The sequence below is a fragment of the Nomascus leucogenys genome, chromosome 2 (assembly GCF_006542625.1).
Source record: "Nomascus leucogenys isolate Asia chromosome 2, Asia_NLE_v1, whole genome shotgun sequence".
NCBI classification, from domain to species: Eukaryota; Metazoa; Chordata; class Mammalia; order Primates; family Hylobatidae; genus Nomascus; species Nomascus leucogenys.
Window position 1 is genome coordinate 50,508,840 of NC_044382.1, and position 23,762 is coordinate 50,532,601.

At 40.1% G+C, this 23,762-nt stretch overlaps 1 protein-coding gene across 5 annotated transcripts in view; it reads right to left on the reverse strand.

Annotated features, from left to right (window-relative positions):
- NFAT5 (nuclear factor of activated T cells 5) overlaps positions 1 to 23,762 on the reverse strand; it is a 123,786-nt gene that overhangs the window by 13,925 nt on the left and 86,099 nt on the right. For all 5 annotated transcript variants that reach the window (XM_003262948.3, XM_012504827.2, XM_003262947.3 and 2 more), the window contains 4 exons: positions 20,157 to 20,329; positions 14,482 to 14,616; positions 14,305 to 14,357; positions 7,313 to 7,445 (listed from right to left, as the gene is read on the reverse strand). In XM_003262948.3, the coding sequence (XP_003262996.1) occupies positions 7,313 to 7,445; positions 14,305 to 14,357; positions 14,482 to 14,616; positions 20,157 to 20,329 (494 nt within the window). The remainder of the gene's footprint in view (positions 1 to 7,312; positions 7,446 to 14,304; positions 14,358 to 14,481; positions 14,617 to 20,156; positions 20,330 to 23,762) is intronic.

The following is a 23,762-nucleotide window of genomic DNA, read 5'->3' on the forward strand; positions in this document are numbered from 1 at the left end:
GTTCAAGACCAGCCTGACCAACATGGTGAAACCCTACCTTTTTTTTGCGACAGAGTCTCGCTCTGTTGCCCAGGCTGGAGTGCAGTGGCGCGATCTCGGCTCACTGCAACCTCTGCCTCCTGGGTTCCAGCGATTCTCTGCCTCAGCCTCCTGAGTAGCTGGGATTACAGGCGCCCGCCACCACTCCCAGCTAATTTTTTTGTATTTTTAGTAGAGACAGGGTTTCACCATCTTGACCAGGCTGGTCTTGAACTCCTGACCTCGTGATCCACCTGCCTTGGCCTCCCAAAGTGCTGGGATTACAGGTGTGAGCCACTGTGCCCAGCCAATTTTTTTTTTTTTTTTTTTTGAGTCAGAGTCTCGCTACGTCACCCAGGAGTGCAGTGGTATGATCTTGGCTCACTGCAACCTCCACCTCCTGGGTTCAAGCAATTCTCCTGCCTCAGCCTCTTGAGTAGCTGGGATTTCAGGTGCACGCCACCATGCCAGGCTATTTATTTATTTATTTATTTATTTATTTATTTGAGATGGAGCTTCACTCTTGTTACCCAGGCTGGAGTGCAATGGCACAATCTCAGCTCACTGCAACCTCCACCTCCCGGGTTTAAGGGATTCTCATGCCTCAGCCTCCCGAGTAGCTGGGACTACAGGCGCACACCACCATACCTGGGTAATTTTTGTATTTACAGTACAGATGGGGTTTCACCATGTTGGCCAGGCGGGTCTCAAACTTCTGACTTAAGGCAATCTACCCACCTTGGCTTCCCAAAGTGCTGGGATTACAGGCGTGAGCCACCGCACTGGCTGCCAGGCTAATTTTTGTGTTTTTAGTAGAGATGGGGTTTCACCGTGTTGGCCAAGCTGGTCTCAAACTTCTGACTTTAAGTGATCTGCCCGCCTTGGCCTCCCAAAGTGCTGGGATTACAGGCTTGAGTGCCCAGCCTACTGTAACAAATTTGAACTATAAATTTAATGTGCCTAAGAATATAAATCAGTTTTAAAAAATAAAGTTTAATAAATTACAAATAAATTGGTTCTTGCTTCAAATGATTATATATTTTATTTGAATATATTTTATTTTATTTTTTCCTTTGAGACAGGGTCTGGGGCTCTGTCACCCAGGCTGGAGTGCAGTGGCATGGTAATGGCTCACTGCAACTTCCACCTCCCAGGCTCAAGCCATCACCCATCTCAGCCTCCTGAGTAGCTGGAACTACACGCACATGCCACCACACCAGGCTAATTTTTATATTTTTGGTAGAAATGGTGTTCCGCAATGTTGCCCAGGTTGGTCTCAAACTGCTGAGCTCAAGCAATCTGCCCACCTAAAACGCCCAAACTGCTGGGATTACAAGTGTGAACCACCGTGCTTGGCCTTAATTTCTACTTTTCTTTTTTCTTTTGAGACGGAGTTTTGCTCTTGTTGCCCAGGCTGGAGTGCAGTGGCACGATCTCAGCTCACTGCAACCTCCGCCTCCAGGGTTCAAGCGATTCTCCTGCCTTAGCCTCCCGAGTAGCTGGAATTACAGGCATGCCCCACCGCACCCTGCTAATTTTGCATTTTTAGTAGAGATGGGGTTTCTCCATGTTGGTCAGGCTGGTCTCTAACTTTTGACCTCAGGTGATCTGCCCACCTCGGTCTCCCAAAGTGCTGGGATTCCATGCGTGAGCCACCACGCCCGGGCAATTTCTATTTTTCAATATATTTATTTTATATTTTCTAACATGTCAAATGATAGTTATAACGAAAATAAATAAAGAGAGAAATCTGTACACATCTCCTGAGAATGAAGTTAAATAATTTATCTTAGTATGCTTCACAGTAGGTCCAACAAATGATTTATAGGCAACTGAATGGAAAAAAAATACACATAAAATATTTATGCATGACATTAATTCTAGTAACAATAGATTTAAAAATATAAACTAATCCTTGAAAAAAATTTAAATTTCTACTTTTAAATCATGTTATTAGTTATTTTTAAATTCTTATTATTCTTTTTTTGAGACAGGTTCTTGCTCTGTTGTCCAGCCTGGAGTACACTGGCATGATCACGGCTTACTGCAGCCTCAATCTCTCAGGCTCAAGCGATCTCTCACCTCAGCCTCCCGAGTAGCTGGGACTACAGGCACATGCCACCACACCCAGCTTAGTATTATTTTTTCTTTGTAGGGATGGGGCAGGGGGTCTCACTATATCACCCAGGCTGGTCTCAAACTCCTGGGCTCAACTGATCCTCTTGCCTCGGCCTCCTGAAGTGTCAGGACCACAAATTTGAGCCACCTCACCCAGCCAGTAATTTCTTTTTAGAAAAAAAAAAAAAAAAAAAGATGTTAAATATTACATCCCCATTTCTTATAGAAATCACCACTGTGGAGTTACAGCAAATAATATCTAGTGTGATTTCTGTGTCTGAATAGGCTGAAGGAAAAAAAAAATTAAGATGTTTTAATGGCTAAGCAAAGCTTCAGAGACTATCAATAATACAAAGGTTTTATGACTCTGAAAAGTATCTAAGTGCCTGAGAGAATACACATTTTGATTTGGGGCAGTATGGCCCCACTGGGTGTTAGAAGTTCTGTACCTGGAAGAATGTGTGGAACTAGGATATGTTCACTTGAGCCTTTGCCTTGACCCTACCTTTAGACCATGTAACAGGCACCCAGGATCCCTTTAGACCATGTAACAGGCACCTAGATTTTCTTTTCTTTCTTTTTCTTTTTTTTGAGATGGAGTCTTGCTCTGTTGCCCAGACTGGAGTACAGTGGCACGATCTCGGCTTATTTCAAGCTCTGCCTCCTGGGTTCATGCCATTCTCCTGCCTCAGCCTTCCGAGTAGCTGGGACTACAGGCGCTTGCTACCACGCCTGGCTAATTTTTTGTATTTTTTTAGTAGAGACGGGGCTTCACTGTGTTAGCCAGGATGGTCTCGATCTCCTGACCTCGTGATCTGCCCGCCTTGGCCTCCCAAAGTGCTGGGATTACAGGCGTGAGCCACCGCGCCCGGCCAATCCCTAGATTTTCTGTACAACTAGCCTAGATTTTGTGAGCACTCTTAGGCATATTAGGTGGAAGCCCTGGTTAAGGTATCAAAGGCTTCCAAGTACAGGATGGAGCCAAAAAGTGGCAAAAGAAGGGTAGCAGGCAGGGATGCTCTCTCCTCATGCTACCATAGCCCAGCTTAGAACTCAAAGCAATTTGAAAATTCTAAATTTAAATTTAGCCTTTCAGGTTGTTATGAGGGTATTTTGGTCAAAATAAGATAGGAGGTATTTCACTTAATGATTTGTTAGTTTCATTTATAACTTTTAAGTATTTCAACGAATAGTATTAACAGTCACCACTTCTACTCCAACCCGTAAATATTAGGATGGACCTTGTTTTGGCTGCTATAATAATACACTATCGAGTAATCAAATATTTAACAATAGTCCCTAAATGAATCACAACAGCTATTAGTTTGTCCTACTGAGATAGGCCAAATTCTCTGTGCCCAAGTTTTCCTGAAATCATATTCTCTCTCATGGTTTCCAAGACACTTCTCATGGACACTTGAAAAGATTATCACATTTCATAAAATACAAAAAAGTAAAATTGTGGCTCATGCCTGTAATCACAATACTTTGGGAGGCTGAGGCAAGCGGATCACTTGAGGTCAGGAGTTAGAGACCAGCCTGGCCAACATGGTGAAACCCTGTCTCTACTAAAAATACAAAAATTAGCCAGGTGTGGTGGTGGGCACCTGTAGTCCCAGCTACTTCGGAGGCTGTAGCAGGAGAATTGCCTGAACCTGGGAGGTGGAGGTTGCAGTGAGCCAAGATCACGCCATTGCACTCCAGCCTGGGCGACAGAGTAAGATTCCATCTCAAACAAAAACAAAAACAAGAACAAAAAAACGAAAATTGCAGGAAGACTAATTAGCTGTATCATAGAGGCAGAAGCTAAGGCATTAGATTGTATTACAAAGTTTACATACCTTATATTTACTCAAACAAGGTTTTCTAAGAGTGATTGCTATCTGTAACATACAAAATATGCTGGGGGAAAACTTGAAAGAGCAAACATACATTCTTAGGCAATTGCCTAAGAATGGCCAAAATTAAGCAATTAGTATAGCCTTTGAAGTAGAATATTTAAAAGTTGTATATTCAGCAATTTATCAAAGGGCAATTTCTAATAATTAGCATTTATCACTAAGAAATGAGGATTCTTAGTGTTGATGCTAAGTACTTCAAAGTCCTGAAGTCTCATATCAGTAAAAACAAAGAAACAAGTGAAGACAAGAAAATCTCAGTGTTTTCAGGATAGCAAAACCTTTAAGGCTATTCCCTGACATAAACTCCTTTCCCTTCCAACACAACTGATGCAGAAGCTCATCAGGAAACAAATTCTATGTATTAATTATACCATCTTTCTTCTCACGTTTGTGCAAGCTCCTGCAAAACATTAAATGTCAATATTTAGTAACTAACAGTTACTAAAATGCTTTAACTATCATTAATTTTCTTTCCTTTTTTTTTGAGACGGAGTCTCGCTCTGTCACCCAGGCTGGAGTACACTGGCGCAATCTCAGCTCACTGCAAGCTCTGCCCCCCAGGTTCACGCCATTCTCCTGCCTTAGCCTCCCGAGTAGCTGGGACTACAGGTACCTGCCACCATGCCTGGCTAATTTTTTTGTATTTTTAGTAGAGACAGGGTTTCACTGTGTTAGCCAGGATGGTCTCGATCTCCTGACCTCGTGATCCACCTGCCTTGGCCTCCCAAAGTGCTGGCTGGGATTACAGGCATGAGCCACCATGCCCAGCCAACTATTATTAATTTTATATCAAATGTCCTTAGATGTTTGAGGCCTTCCTAGAAAGGAAACAATAAAATATTTGGTCTTTGAGAATAAGCCAATCTTCTTTCTCCTATTTTTGTTGAAGCCAGGATGTTATTTCTAAACTTTGCCTTTTTGGTCCAAAGTTTTCAAACATGATCTTTAATTCGGAGACAAATATCAAGGTTATTTATTTATTTATTTTTTGACAAAGTCTCACTCTGTTGCCCAGGCTAGAGTACAGTGGTGTGATCTTGGCTCACTGCAAACTCCACCTCCCAGGTACAAGAGATTCTCCTGTCTCAGCCTCCCACATAGCTGGGTAAACAGGTGCCACCACCACGCCTGGCTAATTTTTGTATTTTTAGTAGAGAGGGGGTTTCACCATGTTGGCCAGGCTGGTTTTGAATTCCTGGCCTTAAGTGATTCGCCCACCTCAGCCTCCCAAAGTGCTAGGATTACAGGCGTGAGCCACCACGCCAGGCCTTCAAGGGGGTATTTTAACAGTGCTGTACTGTGGCATACCTTTTGTAACAAATTAGTAGAAAATAATGTTGCAAAATTCAGATACGATTAAAAATAAAATAGGAGGCTGGGAGTGGTGGCTCACGCCTGTAATCCCAGCACTTTGGGAGGCCGAGGCGGGCAGATCACCTGAGGTCAGGAGTTTGAGACCAGCCTGGCCAACATGGCAAAACCCTGTCTCTACTAACAAAAATTAGCCATGCGTGGTGGTGCATGCCTGTAGTGCCAGCTACTCATGAGAGGCTGAGGTAGGAGAATCGCTTGAACCTGGGAGGCAGAGGTTGCAATGACCCAGGATCACGCTACCACACCCCAGCCTGGGCAACACAAGACTCCATCTCAAAAAGAAAAGAAAAGAGAATAGGGAATAGAAAAATTAAGTGATAGAAAGCAATTAACTTAAACTAGTTGTAATTCTGTCCTAGCTACTGTTTTCTTCACTTTTTGATGCCAGGGCTTTCTTTCTCTGCCCCTTTCTTTACCTTCTACCTCACTAGATCTTGAACTATATGGAAATAACATACTAATAAACTACAGATAGAGAAGAACTGCTAATTCTGAAGTATGCTTGAGACTGGACTGAACTGAACCAATGGTAAACATGGCAGAAGCCAAGCCTAGGTCAATGGAGCATGCAAAGAGTTTCCATTTCCAAAATGTTCTCCCATTTCTGCCAAAAGGAGGCTTTTTTCTTTTCTCAGGCATCTAAATGAATGCAGGCAAATACTTGTGAGACACTTCATAAACAGGTGTCTTCTAAACTTTTAACATTTTAGGGTCGGACATGGTGGCTCATGCCTGTAATCCCAGCACTTTGGGAGGCCGAGGCAGGTGGATCACAAGGTCAGGAATTTGAGACCAGCCTGGCTAACAAGGTGAAACCTCGTTTCTACTAAAAAAACAAAAATTAGCTGGGCGTGGTGGTGCACGCCTGTAGTACCAGCTACTCGGGAGGCTGAGGCAGGAGAATAGCTTGAACCCAGGAGGCAGAGGTTGCAGTGAGCCAAGATTGCGCCATTGCACTCTAGCCTGGGTGACACAGCGAGACTCCGTCTCCCACCCACATGCAAAAAAAAAAAAAAAATTAGTTCCTCTCATTTCTAAAATATCAGGTTTTTGTTTTGTTTTGTTTTCTGTTTTTGAGACAGTCTCACTCTATCGCCCCGGCTGGAGTGCAATGGCACAATCTCAGCTCACGGAAACCTGTACCTCCTAGGTTCAAGCAATTCTCCTTCCTCAGCCTCCCCAGCAGCTGGGATTACAAGTGCCCATCACCACACCTAGCTAATTTTTTTTTTTTGTATTTTTAGTAGAGACAGGGTTTCACCACGTTGGCCAGCCTCATCTCAAACCCCTGACCTCAGGTGATCCACCCGCCTTGGCCTCCCAAAGTGCTGAGATTACAGGTGTGCGTCACCACACCCAGCCTAAAATATCGTTTTAACCCGACCACTTAAAGTTATATTTAAAATATTTATCAGGTATTATGGGGCAATATAGAAAGAAAAAAAAATTTATTCACCATCAGTCTTTGGGATTTTTTATTTTATCACTTGTCACTCTAGTTTATCTCTTCTCTCTCTCAAAATGTACCCTATAAACCAGCCAAGCTAAACTGTTAGCAATTTCCCAAAGTTGTCACTTTCACGTTTCTGCACATAAGCGATAGTCAATGCATGGAAATTCTTATGGAAGAGTAACCTGTAAGATAGCTTCAGAGAATCTGACTTCAGAGCATTGCTGGCTTTTATTATTATAGTATAAGGTAGAAATGATTCCTTAACATAAGAGTAAAAGCAGTATTTGGTGGCTGTCTTCTTAGAAAATAATGTCATTTCCAAAAGAAACTGACATCAATTCATCTTAGTGAGCAACTTTCTTTTTGGTTGGCTAGTCATCTTCATATTCTTTCAAAAAACTGGAAATTAATTATTTGTTTTAGTTCTGAATTTTTCATTTTGACATACCTGGGTCTGGAGTGTAAGTGAATGGTTGAACATCATGAGATCTTCCAGCATTCGTCACTACATATATTCCCACTGACACAGGCAAAGTTATATGTTGGTCATGATAGGGGGGAACTTTCACAATAAGATGATTCTGATGTAAAGAAAAGCACAAGAGTTGGAAAAGAAGCAATACTTACATTTAAAATTTTAAATTAAGTATATTTCCTGTTAGCTGTAAAGTTTAAAAAGTGATTTAAAAAAAAAAAAGAATGCATTTTAAAGCTCAGGTTCACAGACATCAGGATATTAATCTTAACACTGCTTTTAAGGTAAAATCCAAGTGTTTTACAATGGCTTACAAGGTCAAGATCCCTGCCCTGTCAACTTCATCTCATTCCTGCTCTTCTAGCTCACTATACTGCAGCCACACTGACCTCGGTCCCTTCTTTTAACATACTAAACTCGGTTTTACCTCAGATTCTCTGTACTTGTTATTCTCTTCAATTGCAATATTCTTCCTTCACCTCCTCAAATGGTGAGTTCCTAACCCATTATCAGGTCAGATACAAATGTCACCTCAGAGAAGCCTTCCCTGATCATCCTATTTAAAGCAAAACCCTTCCCCAACCTTATAACATAATCTTGTTTATTTCCATAACAGCACTTATCATCACCCCTGAAATTACCCTATTTGCTTGTTTTTTGGTCTCTCTCCAAACACAGGAATGTAAGCTCCATGAGGATCTAGGCTGTTTTGTTCTTCACTCTGTCTCACTTGTAAAGAATAGTACCTTACATAAGGTACATATTGAATAAAAGAATGAATAAATTATTAGAAAAAAAATATGCCCACCAAGGGCAAAGTCAGTTACCATACGTTCTGTACAACCTCAATGTGAGATGTATTTCACAATGCAGTTCACTACTCCTAACAACATAGTTCTCATTTTAAGTCAAACTGGGTTCAGTTTATCCACATCTCAGTAAACCAAAGATGTTTTTAGTTGGAATAGTGGCAGAAGCATCCTTATAAGAGAAAGGCAGAGTTCATAAATGTTTCACCAGTACTTACTCAAGGGGACTATATCTTCTTAGAGGGTAATATGAGCCATATTCAACTTTTTTTCTTCTTCCCTAGTAGATTATTATAATGGTAAGGGATATCATAGGGTAGTGATTATGCTTTTTTACTAATGATCTGATTTGCAGGAGGCCGAAGCTGACAGCTGAGAGTGATATGAGTTTGATGACATTTAAAATTTAGTTAGACTATATAGTTCGTTGACTCAGTTGAATAGAAAAAATGGGACAATGAGATCAAGGTCAAGGTTTCACCATTTCTGAGAATTTAATTTGTTTCTGAGCCATCTTAAAACACTCTTTGAAATACAGTCACATTATAAATAAAGAACTAGGCCGGGTGCGGTGGCTCACGTCTGTAATCCCAACATTTTGGGAGGCCGAGGTGGGCAGATCACCTGAGGTCAGGAGTTTGAGAACAGCCTGGTTAACATGGTGAAACCCTGTTTCTACTAAAAATACAAAAAATTAGCAGGCCCTGGTGGCACATGCCTGTAATCCCAGCTACTCAGGAGGCTAAGGCAGAAGAATCACTTGAACCCGGGGGGTGAAGGTTGAGGTGAGCCAAGAGTGCTGTCATTGCACTCCAGCCTGGGCAACAAGAGCACAACTCTGTCTCAAAAAAAAAAAAAAAAAAAAAAAAAAACAAAAAACTAGCTTCTAATTTACGGCATTAACAGAATGCCCCCTAACTTAGCCATCTCAAAAAAACCATTCTTTTCAACTAGGTGGAAAAACATGTACAAATATGCATACACATCCACAGTTATGAGGCAGGAGCTAAATCTGAACACATACAAGGTCATAAAAAATGCACTGGTATTGATCTAACTTCTAAGAAACAGAGTTACTGAATCTTGTCTACCCTCATTTTTACTCTGTTGTTTAAACACTACAACTATGTCACAGAAACAGTCTACCTAGAGTTAAGGAGATGGGTGAATGAACAGCTTGTGAGAGCTTCCACTCTTAAAATTATTTGGCAAACTCCATAATTCAAACTATTCTTTTGAATAAAAACTTGTTTCTTGGTGATTAGTAACAGGATTGGTGTCTACAAATCAGATGCATATTTTATCAAAATACTTTTACTCCACTTGCTTTGGAGAGCATATTTAAGTAAAACTAATTCTGAAACCTTTTAAAAAACAAATGAACCTATTTTGCTACTAATTCTTCAAACTTCCTCAATCTGAATCTAGAAATTCTACAACTGATCTGAATTAAAAATTAGGTAAACTGTGACTAGTGATCAAAAGCTATTTTTAATACTCTCTCATAAATTAGAATCAATTAACTATCACTGAGCTAGGGATACAGTACATACAAAACATGCAAAGGGTTGGGAGGCTTTGGGAGCAGGTATAATGCTCTTTGGGATAAAAAGAGGAAAACAATTGAATTTTAATTTCTTAGAAAAATCTGCTTAGATTCAAATAACTTTTTCCCTAGCAGATAATCTTTTTCAGAGTGTACCAGCAATGGTGCTAGATATCTTTCGCTCTTCCATGAGATACTTTTTGTCACATTAATTTTACAGTTGGGAATATATATAATTAGACTTGACCAAAGACCCATTACAAAATTACTCTTAGAACCGATTTGAAAAACATAACCTCTAAGCTTTCAAGTCTTTGTTTAGTCTAGTTCTTCCCACAAATTCTTCTGAGGATCTTTTTTTTGTACTTCTTTCAAGAATTTTCTTTCCACATTTATGCCATCTTCCCCTGAGCTATCCTTTTATGTATATTTGTATATATAGATTGAATATCCCTTTATATATATATTTTAATAGGTAATTAATGTTATATATAACTCATCTACAGTTGTCAAAAGGAAATAGATATAATGAACGACCATGTACCCATCATATTTGGTATACATGAGCATGAGGTATACTATGGACCAGAAGAGCCAAATATTGAACAAAGTATTGTTTTTCTAGACTTCATTAGTGTCAATATTTATAATACTATATATATATATTTTTTTTTTTTTTTGAGACAGAGTTTCACTCTTGCTGCCCAGGCTGGAGTGCAATGGCATGATCTCAGCTCACTGCAACCTCCGCCTCCTGGGTTCAAGTGATTCTCTTGCCTCAGCCTCCTAAGTAGCTGGGATTACAGGCATATGCCACCACACCCAGCAAATTTTTGTATTTTTAGTAGAGATGGGGTTTCACCATATTGTCTAGTCTGGTCGCAAACTCCTGACCTCAGGTGATCCACCCACCTCGGCCTCCCAAACTTCTGGGATTATAGGCATGAGCCACACGCCTGGCAATATTTATAATATAACAGAAAAAGCGTAATACCTGACGAATTGATTTTGGGTTTGCAATTGAATGGCTATTATAATCTTTCACAATTGCAATTTGTGAAATTATCTTTAAACGGTGTTTTCTACTATACCATCTGCTGGGTATTTTTAAATATTGTAGAGATTCCCTTTCAACTTTTTTTGTGTAGGCCTAATATTTCTTTACTGCTCACATCCAAAGTGTCTTTTCTCTTTTTTTTGCTTGAGACAGGGTCTCACTGTCACCCACGTGGAAGTGCAGTGGCGGAATCAGGGCTCACTGCAGACTCAACTTCCTGGGCTCAGGTGATTCTCTGACCTCAGCCTCCCAAGTAGCTGGAACTATATGCATGTGCCACCATACCTGGCTATGTTTTAAATTTTTTGTAGAGATGGGATCTCACTATGTTGCCCAGGCTGGTCTTAAACTCCCAGCTTCAAGCAATCCTCCTGCCTCTACCTCCCAAAGTGCTGGGATTATAGGTATGAGTCACCATGCCTAGCCTCAACACATTTTCTTCCCCCTAAATGTTTACTTTGTGGGTTTTCTTCCTTTAATATAATCTCTAGAATCAATTCTCTAGGATCTCAGCTCTGATTCCACTCAAAGGCTTCCAAGAAAACCCCTTTAGAAAAAAAAAAATAAAACCTCTCTCTGAAAAAGATAAAAATGAACAAAACCACAGAATTAATGACAGATTATATTATGATTTAGTTTGTTTACATACTTGCTTGCAAAAACCCCAGGACCTCTAGATATAGTCACCAAATAAGGATATAATTCCTTTCCATTCCACCACATGTCTTATTTTTATGATTATTCTTCTTTAATCTACTGTAGCTGGCATAACTGCCCTGAAAAAAAGTGTTTTAAAAATATAACTACCCCATGCCTCAAAAGGAAAGAGAGAGAGAGAAAGAAAAATGGAGGTAGGGAGGGAGGATAACTTATGAATATAAAGTTCTATACAAAATAGCAAGTTAATACTATAATTTGTTGGGGCTATGTCATTGATATTTTGTATAATTTATAAGGCAAGTCTCTATCTTCAGAAATAGTCTCCTTATCTATAAATCTTTATCATAAGAATAACAATCATAATAGAGCATTACGAGCAAGGGAGTCTACATTAATCTAACCAATTTGTCAAGAAACAAAACATGTTCATAGCATACAAAAGTACTGCATGAATAAATTAAGTTTCAGTTAAGATTACAACTCTAGGTATTTAAAGACCTGGCTGAAATTAGGGTTTGAAGTATCCTCAGAAAGAACAAATGACCCTTACTTAGACCACACAGTCACCCATTTTTTTCTTCAAGGTGAATAAAATGAACTAATAAGTTTTTCTTGTGTATCTATTAAGTGTTTGGTATTACAAGGAACACAGAAGAATTATAATACATTGCCTCTAACCTCCAAGAGTACTCCAGAAGAAGCTATTGTTGGTTCAAGGGAGCGGAGATGGTCTGATCAAATAATATAAGAAATAATAAAATGCTAGAGTCAGAGTAGTCTCAAATAATCTAATGAAAGTGCTTATCTTACAGATCAGAAAACTGGGGCACAAAAGTGATTTGTCTTACTTAGTTAACACAGACTGCTAATGACAAAGCAGGTATTAGAACTTCAATTAAGACTAGTCTGACTATAAACCCTAGGAGATATTGCCCAATGGTCTGTGTGACAAAGGAATGTTTGTTAAGTCCCACTATCTCTTTTCCACAACATGTAGTAGCATAAGGCCAGAGGAAAACTTGCCACATAGCATTTATCTAAATATATAGGAATCTCCACACTATACGATATTGTCTAGGAAATAATTAACTTTACCCAGAGAGAGTTCTGGTCTTTACCTCTGGCTGCAAGGAGGTAATCTCTAGGTTCCTACAATGTCTTGTGTGACAGTGATATTTACTTGAGAGCTTTGGTCACTGGATAGTCTAACAATGTGATTTATAACAGAGGCTTTGGAACACACCATATCAATTCTAATTTTGTGGAAGTGAAGACCAAAGGTAGCTGCATGGGCAGTATATAATCAGCTCTGAAATAATAACTCTGGACACCAAAGGCTTGGGTGAGCTTCCCTGGTTGGTAATTCTCTGCATATTGTTATCACACATTGCTATGCCAAGATGGTAATGTCTTCCTGAGGATGACAGAAGGTTGCCTGGGACACTCCGAGACCTTGTGTTATGCATCTCTCCCTTTAGCTGATTCTGATTTCTATCCTTTTGTTGTAGAACTATAGGTACTAGGCCAGGCACAGTGGTTCACACCTGTAATCCCAGCACTTTGGGAGGCCAAGGCGGGCGGATCATGAGGTCAGGAGATGGAGACCATCCTGGCCAACATGGTGAAACCCTGTCTCTTCTAAAAATACAAAAATTAGCTGGACATGGTGGCACGTGCCTGTAGTCCCAGTTACTCAGGATGCTGAGACAGGAGAATTGCTTGAACCAGGGAGTCAGAGGTTGCAGTGAGCTGAAATCGCGCCACTGTACACCAGCCTGGCGACAGAGCAAGACTGTCTCAAAACAACAACAACAACAACAACAACAACAACAACAAAACTACAGGCACTAAGTACAGCACTTCCCAGAGTTCTGTGAATTGTTCTAGGAAGTTATCAAATCCAAGGGGACAGTAGGAAAACCACTGTTTGAGCCACTCATTCAAAAAAAGAGGGTGGCCTGGGGACCTTTGAACTTGCGTCTGGTGCATGAAGTGGGAGCAGTCTTGGCTGTGCCCTGAGCCTTAAGTCTGGCAATATATTGGATATATGTTTTAAATTTTATTAGGTTTTTAAACATACACAAAGGAATAAAAAATAAATTTTAAAACGACAAGGAAATTATAAACTTTTTGGATAAAGTGGCTATAGATTGTCTAATTTTTGCCTCTTCTATTTCTCCACCTTCTGTCACGTGCTCTTTTCTTTCCCCATCAGCTTCTTACACTAAATTTTAGGCTTTGGGTAATTTACACATTAGCTTCTTCCGGTTTCTCTCTTCTTTCTCTGTCTCCAGTCTACACCTGTAAATACTACCTCTTCTCCATGTGCCTTCCAACTTGCTTATAAATTTGGCCCTCTGTTAGTCTCAATTTCTAGGGGTTTGGTCCTGTCTGCTCTAAATACTAATTCCTAAGTCACGTCTTGATCCTTGTTTTCATGTTTTCATTGTTATTTGGAAAACAATACATGGTGAGGTCCTACAAATACAGACTCTTTAATATCAGTGTGATGAGTGCTTCTAAACATAAGAAGGCTTAACAATATAAAGCACCTGAAACATAACAGATTCTCAATAAATATTGGTTTCCCTTTTATTGAACTATATAGTGGATTAAGACCTCAGAGAAAATAAATATCAGGAAAGAAAGATTTTGTTTATTAACAATGGAAACATTTGTTAATGATCCTAACTTTTTAAAATAGAGGCGGTCATGTTTACCATTAGGAAAATAATTCTATTTCAGTTAAAGAAACTCAAGAAAGAAACTTTAAATGATTCGTATCAATCCCATAGGAAGAAGAAATTTAATCTATTGATTCAGGAAAATTTCAGAACAAAACTGAATTGCTCAGAGAGTAAACAACCAAATTATAAAAAAGCTTAAATTGTACCTGATGAAATAATTCCATATCAATTTCAGCTTCTGACTTCCAAGAGTTTTCATCTGATTGAAATAAAAACAGTGATTTATTAAGTTTTTGAACTTTTTTTTACTCTGTAACTATGACTATATCCATATAACAAAGTGAAAACATGCAAATATCTGTACCACAAATATGTGTACTTACCAGAAACATTTTCTTGGAAAATAACTTTAGTTCCTTTCAGAAAGTTCTTGCCAATTAAAAATACTTCTTCTTCTCCTTTCACTGAACAGCTATGCAAGCTTTTCTTTAAGATTTCTGGCACTCCTGCTGGCTGAGCTGTGGAGATACATAAGCATTCTATAACAAGAACCACCAAAACTTATTTCTTACCTAAAATCAACTTGCAATCATCTGGTTCTATGAGTTGTCTTTATTGAAGGAGGGGTAATAAATATTTTTATAGTAACACAATTATCTGGAAAGGCTATAATTCTTGCTCTACTGACATCAGGCTTGGCCATGTGACTGGTTTGGATAATCAAATATGAACTTAAGTAATGTGCCAAGTCCAGGTGAAAACTTTCAGAGTCATCACATGGTTTTACCAACTCGGTTGTTGCAAGCCACTGAGTTTTGTTTTATTATCTACTTTTAAATTGTGTGTTATTGCAGTATCATTTAGCCTTCAGCTATTGATACAAACAAGTATCCTGTCTTTGTTAAATACAGGTTGAGCATCCCTAATCCAAAAATCTAAAATCTTTTTGTTTTTTTTGAGACTGAGTCTCACTCTGTCACCCAGGCTAGAGTGCAGAGGTGTGATCTCAGCTCACTGCAACCTCCGCCTCCTGGGCTCAAGCGGTTCTCCTACCTCAGCCTCCTCAGTAGCTGAGATTACAGGTGGACACCACCACGCCCAGCTAATTTTTGTATTTTTAGTAGAGATGGGGTTTCAACATGTTGGTCAGGCTGGTCTCGAACTCCTGACCTTGTGATCCACCCACCTCGGCCTCCCAAATGCTGGGATTCAGGCATCAGCCACCATGCCCAGCCAAAAATCTAAAATCTTAAATGCGCCAAAATCCAAAACTTTTTGAGTGCCAATACAATGCTCAAAAATTTACACACCTGGGCCAGGTGCAGTGGTTCACACCTGTAATCCCAGCACTTTGGGAGGCTAAGGTTGAAGGATCACTTGAGCCCAGGAGTTCGAGACCAGCCTAGGCAATAGTGAGACCTTGTCTCTACAAAAAAATCAAAAAAATTAGCTGGGCATGGTAGTGTGCACATGCAATTCCCAGCTACTTAGGAGGCTGGGGTGGGACGTTCACTTAAACCCTGGAGGTTGAGGCTGCAGTGAGTCATGATTGCACCACTGTTAAGTACTTATATGTGAAGAAATATAAGAAAAGGATTGCTTATTGGTAGCATATAAGTTCAGAGTCAGGTGAAACCCTGTTTCTACTAAAAATACAAAAAATTAGCTGGGCATGGTGGTGGGCGCTTGTAATCCCAGCTACTTGGGAGGCTGAGGCAGGAGAATCTCTTGAGCCCGGGAGGTGGAGGTTGCTGTGAGCCAAGATCACGCCACTGCACTCCAGCCTGGGTGACAGAGCAAGACTTCATCTCAAAAAAAAAAATAAATAAATAAATAAAACAAATAAAAATAAAAATAAATTCAGAGTCAGGAATGATGGTGATGCCAAACAGGTTATTTACAGAGATTGTTTACAAAGGTGGCTGAAACAGTGACACCTTTGCTTTTTGAAACTTTGATGCACAAAATTATTTAAAATATTATGTAAAATTACCTTCAAGCTATATGTATAGCTGTATATGAAACATAAATGAATTCTGTGTTTACACTTGGGTACCATTCCCATGAAACCTCATTATGTATATGCAAAGAAATTCAAAGTCCAAAGAAATTCAAAACCTGAAACACTTCGGGTCCTAAACATTTAAGATGAGAGATATTTAACCTGTTTGTATATGATAAGTGACATTTTCAACAATGCTGGGGAATTTAAATTGTGAATGTATAAACAAATACACTGGCCAGGTGAGGTGGCTCATGCCTGTAATCCCAATACTTTGGGAGACCGAGGAGGGGGGCAGATTACCTGAGGTCAGGAGTTCGAGACCAGCCTGGCCAACATGGTGAAACCCCATCTTTACTAAAAATACAAAAAATTAGCTGGGTATGCTGGCACATGCTTGCAGTCCCAGCTACTTGGGAGGCTGAGGCAGGAGAATCGGTTGAACCCAGGAGGCAGAGGTTGCAGTGACCCAAGATCACACCACTGCACCCCAGCCTGGGCAACAAAAGTGAAACCCTGCCTAAAAAAAGAAACAAACAAAAAACAAAAAACAAGTATTGTCTAGAACCTATAGGGTAAATGTGTGAACAGAATGGAAAGGGTTATTGGTCATACACTGACAATTATATACCCTTTTAAGTGAAGAATTAACTAAATCAGTTTATTTAAAGGTAACTTTTTGGAGTAACAGGAAATAGATACTTGTTTTTTAAAAACATTCCAGAAACATATGGTATATCTTGTTCTGATAAGAAAATAAAAGGTACGGCCGGGCGCGGTGGCTCACGCTTGTAATCCCAGCACTTTGGGAGGCCGAGGCGGGCGGATCACGAGGTCAGGAGATCGAGACCACGGTGAAACCCCGTCTCTACTAAAAATACAAAAAATTAGCCGGGCGTGGTGGCGGGCACCTGTAGTCCCAGCTACTCGGAGAGGCTGAGGCAGGAGAATGGCGTGAACCCAGGAGGCGGAGCTTGCAGTGAGCCGAGATTGCGCCACTGCACTCCAGCCTGGGCGACAGAGCGAGACTCCGTCTCAAAAAAAAAAAAAAAAAAAGAAAAGAAAAGAAAACGTACAAAATTATATTAATATATTGTATTACCAAAATGAAATGTAAAGCGTATAACCTTTCCCTCCATTTTCAAATACTGTGTGGAAATTCCACTTCACTGATTACTGGTAAAACTTTTTCCCATATCTCATTTTTTAGATTTATGTGTTAAAGGCATAAGATGGCCAAATGAGGCCCCAAGGTTTAGAATATATTTATCTTCTACATATTTGTATTTACATTATAGAAAGAACTAGTCTGTTACTTTCAAGATAATTTAACTTTTGGCCTTTTAAAAGGTCCTTTCTTTAAAGTTTACGAGATGGGTCCCCGACAGACGCCATACTAAACAGAACTAAAGTCAAGATTATTTAAGCATTAACTGTTTTATTTTTAAGTTATTTAATTTAAGTTAAATTTTATATACACATATATGGAAGTTAATATAATTTTATAGTAAAATTAGACATTTACTTGCCTGTTTTTTCCCCTAGCCTGCTAAACTGTAAGCTCCTTAAACTATAATCTTTAATTTCAGAGTTAGGCACACTGTAACTATCCATTGAATTAACTATGAAGCTTTCCAAAAACAAACCATCAATTGGCATGTCTTTTTGTTTGTTTTAAAGCACTACAGGTGACTCGAACCTACACCCAGGATTGAGAACCACCACATTTAATTTATGTTGACTAAATGAGTGACTGAATGAGCAATGAGGCATATTTTGTTATCAGAACACAATAAAAAATTTTAAAAAAAAAGCACTCATTTGAACAATTTCCTTTTTTTTTTTTTCTTTTTTTTTAGAGACTGGGTCTCTTGTATAGGCTGGAGTGCAGTGGTGTGATCACAGCTCACTGCTCTCTCAAAACTCCTGGGCTCAAGTGATCTTCTGCCTCAGCCTCCTGAGTAGCTGGGACTACAGGCACATGCCACCATGCCTGGCTTTTTTTTTTTTTTTAATTTTTGTAGAGACAGGGTCTCTCATTATGTTGTTCAATACACTTCCATTATAAGTTTCTGGCTTGTGTTAGTTTCCATGAATATAAACTTTTTGGCAGATTTAAACAGCTGGAGTAAAATGAGAGATGAAAACAAAGTTGGTTAGTAAGAAGAGCTGGGATTGGAATGGGAGACAGAAGGAAACAGGAAGAGAGACCAGCCGAGGCTGGTCTCAAACTCCTGACCTCAAGCGATCCTCCTGCCTTGGCCTCTCAAAGTGCTGGTATTACAGGCATGAGCCACCGTATCCAGCCTTCTTCTAAAAAAAAAAAAAAAAGGGTGGTGGGGGGTGCTGGGAGCAGTGGGCAGATCATTTGAGGTCAGGAGTTCAAGACCAGCCTGGCCAACAGGGTGAAAACCCAACTCTACTAAAAATACAAAAAAATTAGCTGGGCCAGGTGGCACACACCTGTAATCCCAGCTACTCAGGAGGCTGGGTGAGAGGACTGCTTGAACCTGGGATGCGGAGGTTGCAATAAGCCAAGACTGTGACAGCGTGGGTGACAGAGCAAGATTCCATCTCAAAAAAAAAGAAAAAAAATTCTATTCATTCACTCATTTTTGTAGAGACTAGGTCTCACTATGTTGCCCAGGCTGGTTTCAAACTCCTGGCCGCAAGCAATCCTTCTACCTTGGCTTCCCAAAGTGCGGGGATTACAGGCGTGAGCCACTGTGCCTGGCCTTGAACAACTTCACTGCCTGTCAAATTTGCTGACTGATCTTATTAATATAAACATTTTTAGTAATACATCATATGTTGTGTTTAAAAATAGGTCAAACAGGCCAAGTGCGGTGGCTCACGCCTGTAACCTCAGCACTTTGGGTGGCTGAGGTGGATCATTTGAGGTCAGGAGTTCAAGACCAGCCTGGCCAACATGGTGAAACCCCACCTCTACCAAAAATACAAAAATTAGCCAGGTGGTAGTGGCACACACTTGTAATCCCAGCTACTTGGGAGGCTGAGGCAGGAGAATAGCCTGAGCCTGGGAGGTGGAGGTTGCAGTGAGCGGAGATCACACCATTGCACTCCAGCCTGGGCAACAAGCAAAACTCCGTCTCAAAAAAGAAAAAAAAAAAAAGAGAGAGATGTGAAAAGGAAAATTTTTCCTATTTATTACCTGTAACAATAATCATTAGAGAGAAACTACAATTATGGTGAGACATATATAACAACATAATTGAATTTACACACACAAATACGCACACATCATTTTCTATCCATGCCAAGGTTAGCGATAAGAATTGAATTTCCCACTCCCAACACTATACTATAATATTATAATTACTAATCGAAACTTCTGACATGTTGTTATTTGCAAAGTTCTGCTTACCTTACTCATGTTCTAACACAAAACAGAACCACAGCAATTTACCACACAGTGAAGATGCTTAGAAAATGCTTTCGCTTTGTAATTTACTTCTGATAACCAGCTCAAATTACTTTTTTTTTTTTTTTTCTTTTGAGACAGTCACAGTCTGCCGCCCAGGCTGGAGTGCAGTGGCACGCTCAAGGCTCACTGCAGCCTTGACCTCCTAGCGCTCAAGTGATCCTCTTGCCTCATCTTCCCGAGTAGCTGAAACTACAGGCCCAAGCCATCACATCCAACTTATTATATATATTTTTTTATTTTGTAGAGACAGGATTTTCACTACATTGCCCAGGCTGGTCTTAAACTCCTGGGCTGAAGCGATCCTCCCACCTTGACCTCCCAAAGTGCTGGGATTACAGGTGTGAGCCACCATGCCTGGCCCAAATTACTTTTTAAATCAGCATATTATGATAATAGGAAACTACAAAATGTTCCACATCTTTTGAATTGTATCCCAATTATTCACCTCTAGTTTGGTCTAGAAAATCTGACTACTGCTTTTAACATATTTCAAATTTTGCATGATCACAAGCCAGAGTATGTGAAATATCTAAAATTTAGACATGTCTAAAAGATTAACAGAAAATGAAAGAAACTCCATATGTTTAGTATCTCCATGTCTTCTTACTTACTACACAAAATTGGAGAAGAGGGTGTTTGCAGTGTCAAAGTGGAGCCATCTTTCCTTGTGATATTAACTCGAAAAACCAATCTGGCACGAGTGCTTTTTTTCTTGGAACCAGCAATTCCTATTCTGGCTTCAACATCAGCATTCCTCAATTTCAATATCCCTACGCAGTCCACCCTAATACAGAAAAAAATACATAAAGGGACATTTTGTTGTATAAATAGTATAATGTTCTTAATCAACAAGTTTGTTTTTAAAATTTTGCTTATCTATTAATTCTGTGAATATGTAATAAAGTTACAAAGTTCCAAGTTCAAAAAGTACAAAAGGGTAAATTCTAAACATTCACTGTTCCTAATCCTGTCAATCTTTTGTTTATAATAATAAAAAGTAAAAAAAATAAAATCACTATTTTAAAATCTGAACATAATGGCTTATAAGAGACCTTTTTTTTTTTGAGATGGAGTCTGTCACCCAGGCTGGAGTGCAGTGGCGTGATCTTGGCTCACTGTAACCTCTGTCTCCTGGGGTTCAAGGGATTCTCCTGCCTCAGCCTCCTGAGTAGCTGGGATTACAGGTGGCCGCCACTATGCCCAGCTATTTTTTGTATTTTTAGTAAAGATGGGGTTACACCATGTTGGCCAGGCTGGTCTTGAACTCCTGTCCTCAAGTGATCCACCCACCTTGGCCTCCCAAAGTGCTGGGATTACAGGTATGAGCCACCGTACCTGGCCAGAGACCTTTTTTAAAAATAAAAAAATTAAGAAATACATTTAGTCTCTTTCTTTACAGAGCTAATTCAGAAAACAGATAAAATGGATTTTACTTTTTAAAAATTAGTAGCTGCCTCCAGAAGGATGGAATATTAGCCACTAACAAGTACGTTACCACATTGAATGATATGTGAAAAATGCTCATGATATGTTAAGTAAAAAGCAGATTACAAAACAATGGGTACAGTATTTTCTCAATTTTGTCCAAAAAAGACGGGAAGATACACATTAAAATAGTGGTTATTTCCAGGAAGTTGGTTTTTATTTATTTATATTTTATTTTGTTTTTTTTGAGACAGAGTCTCGCGCTGCCACCCAGGCCTGAGTGCAATGGTGCTACCTCAGCTCACTACAACCTCTGCCTCCTGGGTTCAGGTAATTCTCGTGCCTCAGCCTCCTGAGTAGCTGGGATTACAGGCGCACACCATCACCCCAGCTCACTTTTGTATTTTTAGTACAGTTGGAGTCTTAATATGTTGCCTAGGTTGGTTTTGAACTCCTGGCTCAAGAGATCCGCCCACCTCAGCCTCCCAAAGTGTTGGGATTACAAGCATGAGCCACTGTGCCAGGCCAGAAGTTGGTTTTTAAAGGGCATGTTTTTAGCTTTTTTTACCCTGTATTTTCAACTTTTTTTTTTTTTTTTTTTTTTTTTTTTTTGAGACAGAGTTTTGCTCTTGTTGCCCAGGCTGGAGTGCAGTGTTGCAATCTCAGCTCTGCAGCCTCTGCCTCCAGGGTTCCAGCGATTTTCCTGCCTCAGCCTCTCAAGTAGCTGGGACTACAGGCATGCACCACCACTCCTGGCTAATTTCTATATTGTTAGTAGAGATGGGGTTTTGCCATACTGGCCAGGCTGGTCTCAAAGTCCTGGCCTCAGATGATCTGCATGCCTCAGCTTTCCAAAGCACTGGGATTACAGGCGTGAGCCACCACGCCTGGCCTGTTTTCAACTTTCTTATATTGAATAAGTACTATTTTTATAATCAGTAAATTCTTTCCTTTCCTCCTCTACTATATGTATTTATTTATTTATTTTACTTTATTTATTTATTTATTTTGAGACAAGTCTCGCCCTGTCGCCCAGGCTGGAGTGCAGTGGCGCGATCTTGGCTCACTGCAAGCTCTGCCTCCCGGGTTCACGCCATTCTCCTGCCTCGGCCTCCTGAGTAGCTGGGACTACAGGTGCTCGCCACCACGTCCAGCTAATTTTTTGTATTTTTAGTAGAGACGGGGTTTCACCATGGATGGTCTCGATCTCCTGACCTCGTGATCCGCCTGCCTCGGCCTCCCAAAGTGCTGGGATTACAGGCGTGAGCCACTGTGCCCAGCCTATATGTATTTATTTTTATAATTGTCTTTTTTTTTTGAGACAGAGTCTTGCTCTGTCGCCCAGGCTGGAGTGCAGTGGTGTGATCTCAGCTCACTGCAAAGTCCACCTCCCAGCTTCAAGCAATTCTCTGCTTCGGCCTTCCAAGTAGCTTGGATTACAGGTGCCCGCCACCACGCCCAGCTAATTTTTTGTATTTTTAGTACAGACAGGGTTTCACCATCTTGGCCAGCCTGGTCTTGAACTCCTGACTTAGTGATCCACCTGCCTCGGCCTCCCAAAATGCTGAGATTACAGGCGTGATCCACCGCGTGCCCAGCCCCTTTTTTTGTAATTTTCAAAAGTTACAAGTTAAAAAATATTTATGAGGCCAGGCGCGGTGGCTCATGCCTGTAATCCCAGCACTTTGGGAGCCTGAGGTGGGCGGATCATTTGAGGTCAGGAGTTCGAGACCAGCTTGACCTACATAGTGAAACCCCGTCTCTACTAAAATACAAAAATTAGCCAGGTACGGTGATGGGCGCCTGTAATCCAAGCTACTCAGGAGGCTGAGGGAGGAGAATCACTTGAACTCAGGAGATGGAGGTTGCAGTGAGCCAAGATCGCGCCACTACACTGCAGCTTGGACAACAAAGCAAGACTTCCTCTCCAAAAAAAAAAATTTACAAAATATTTCTCAAAATGTCTTTTCCAACTAACCTTTTACCAATCTATTTAAAATGGCTTTCAAAAGGAAACCAAAAACCAAGCAAAGTCTTTAGCAACTATCCAATATACAAATAATTACAACGTAGGTCTACCCCATACCAATATATTTCCTGCTGTTACGGTTCAATTTTAGGATTAAAGGTCCTTTACAAAAGGCTTAAGGAAAAATAATTTTTAAAATTTAAATGTACAAGATGAAAAACACATAATCTAAATCTAAAGATATATATTTTTTAAACAGAGGAAAATAACAACAGACGGTGAATTCAAACCAGCAATATGTGTTTCACATCAAGATGGAATAAGGCACTTCACAGTTTCTGCTGAACAGTTTTTTGGCTGGGTGCAGTGGCTCACACGTGTAATCCCGGCACTTTGGGAGGCCAAGGTGGGTAGATTACCTGAGGTCAGGAGTTGGAGAGTAGCCTGGCCGAGATGGTGAAACCCTGACTCTACTAAAAATACAAAATTAGCCGGGTGTGGTGGCGGATGCCTGTAATCCCAGCTACTTGGGAGGCTGAGGCAGGCAGAATCACTTGAACCCAGGAGGCAGAGGTTGCAGTAAGCAGAGATAGCACCACTGCGCTCCAGCCTAGGCGACAGATGGAGACTCGGTCTCAAAAAAAAAGTTTTTAAAGCAAACATTAAGAAAGTGGAATTCAGGAAAGCAAATCAAATTGCAGTTTTTATTTTCAATGTTACTATTATAAACCCAAAAAAGTAAGTCTTGGCCAGCTTTCCACTTGGCTTTGAGTTCCCTGCCTTTACCACGGGAATTTTTTTTTTTTTTTTTTTTTTTTTGAAA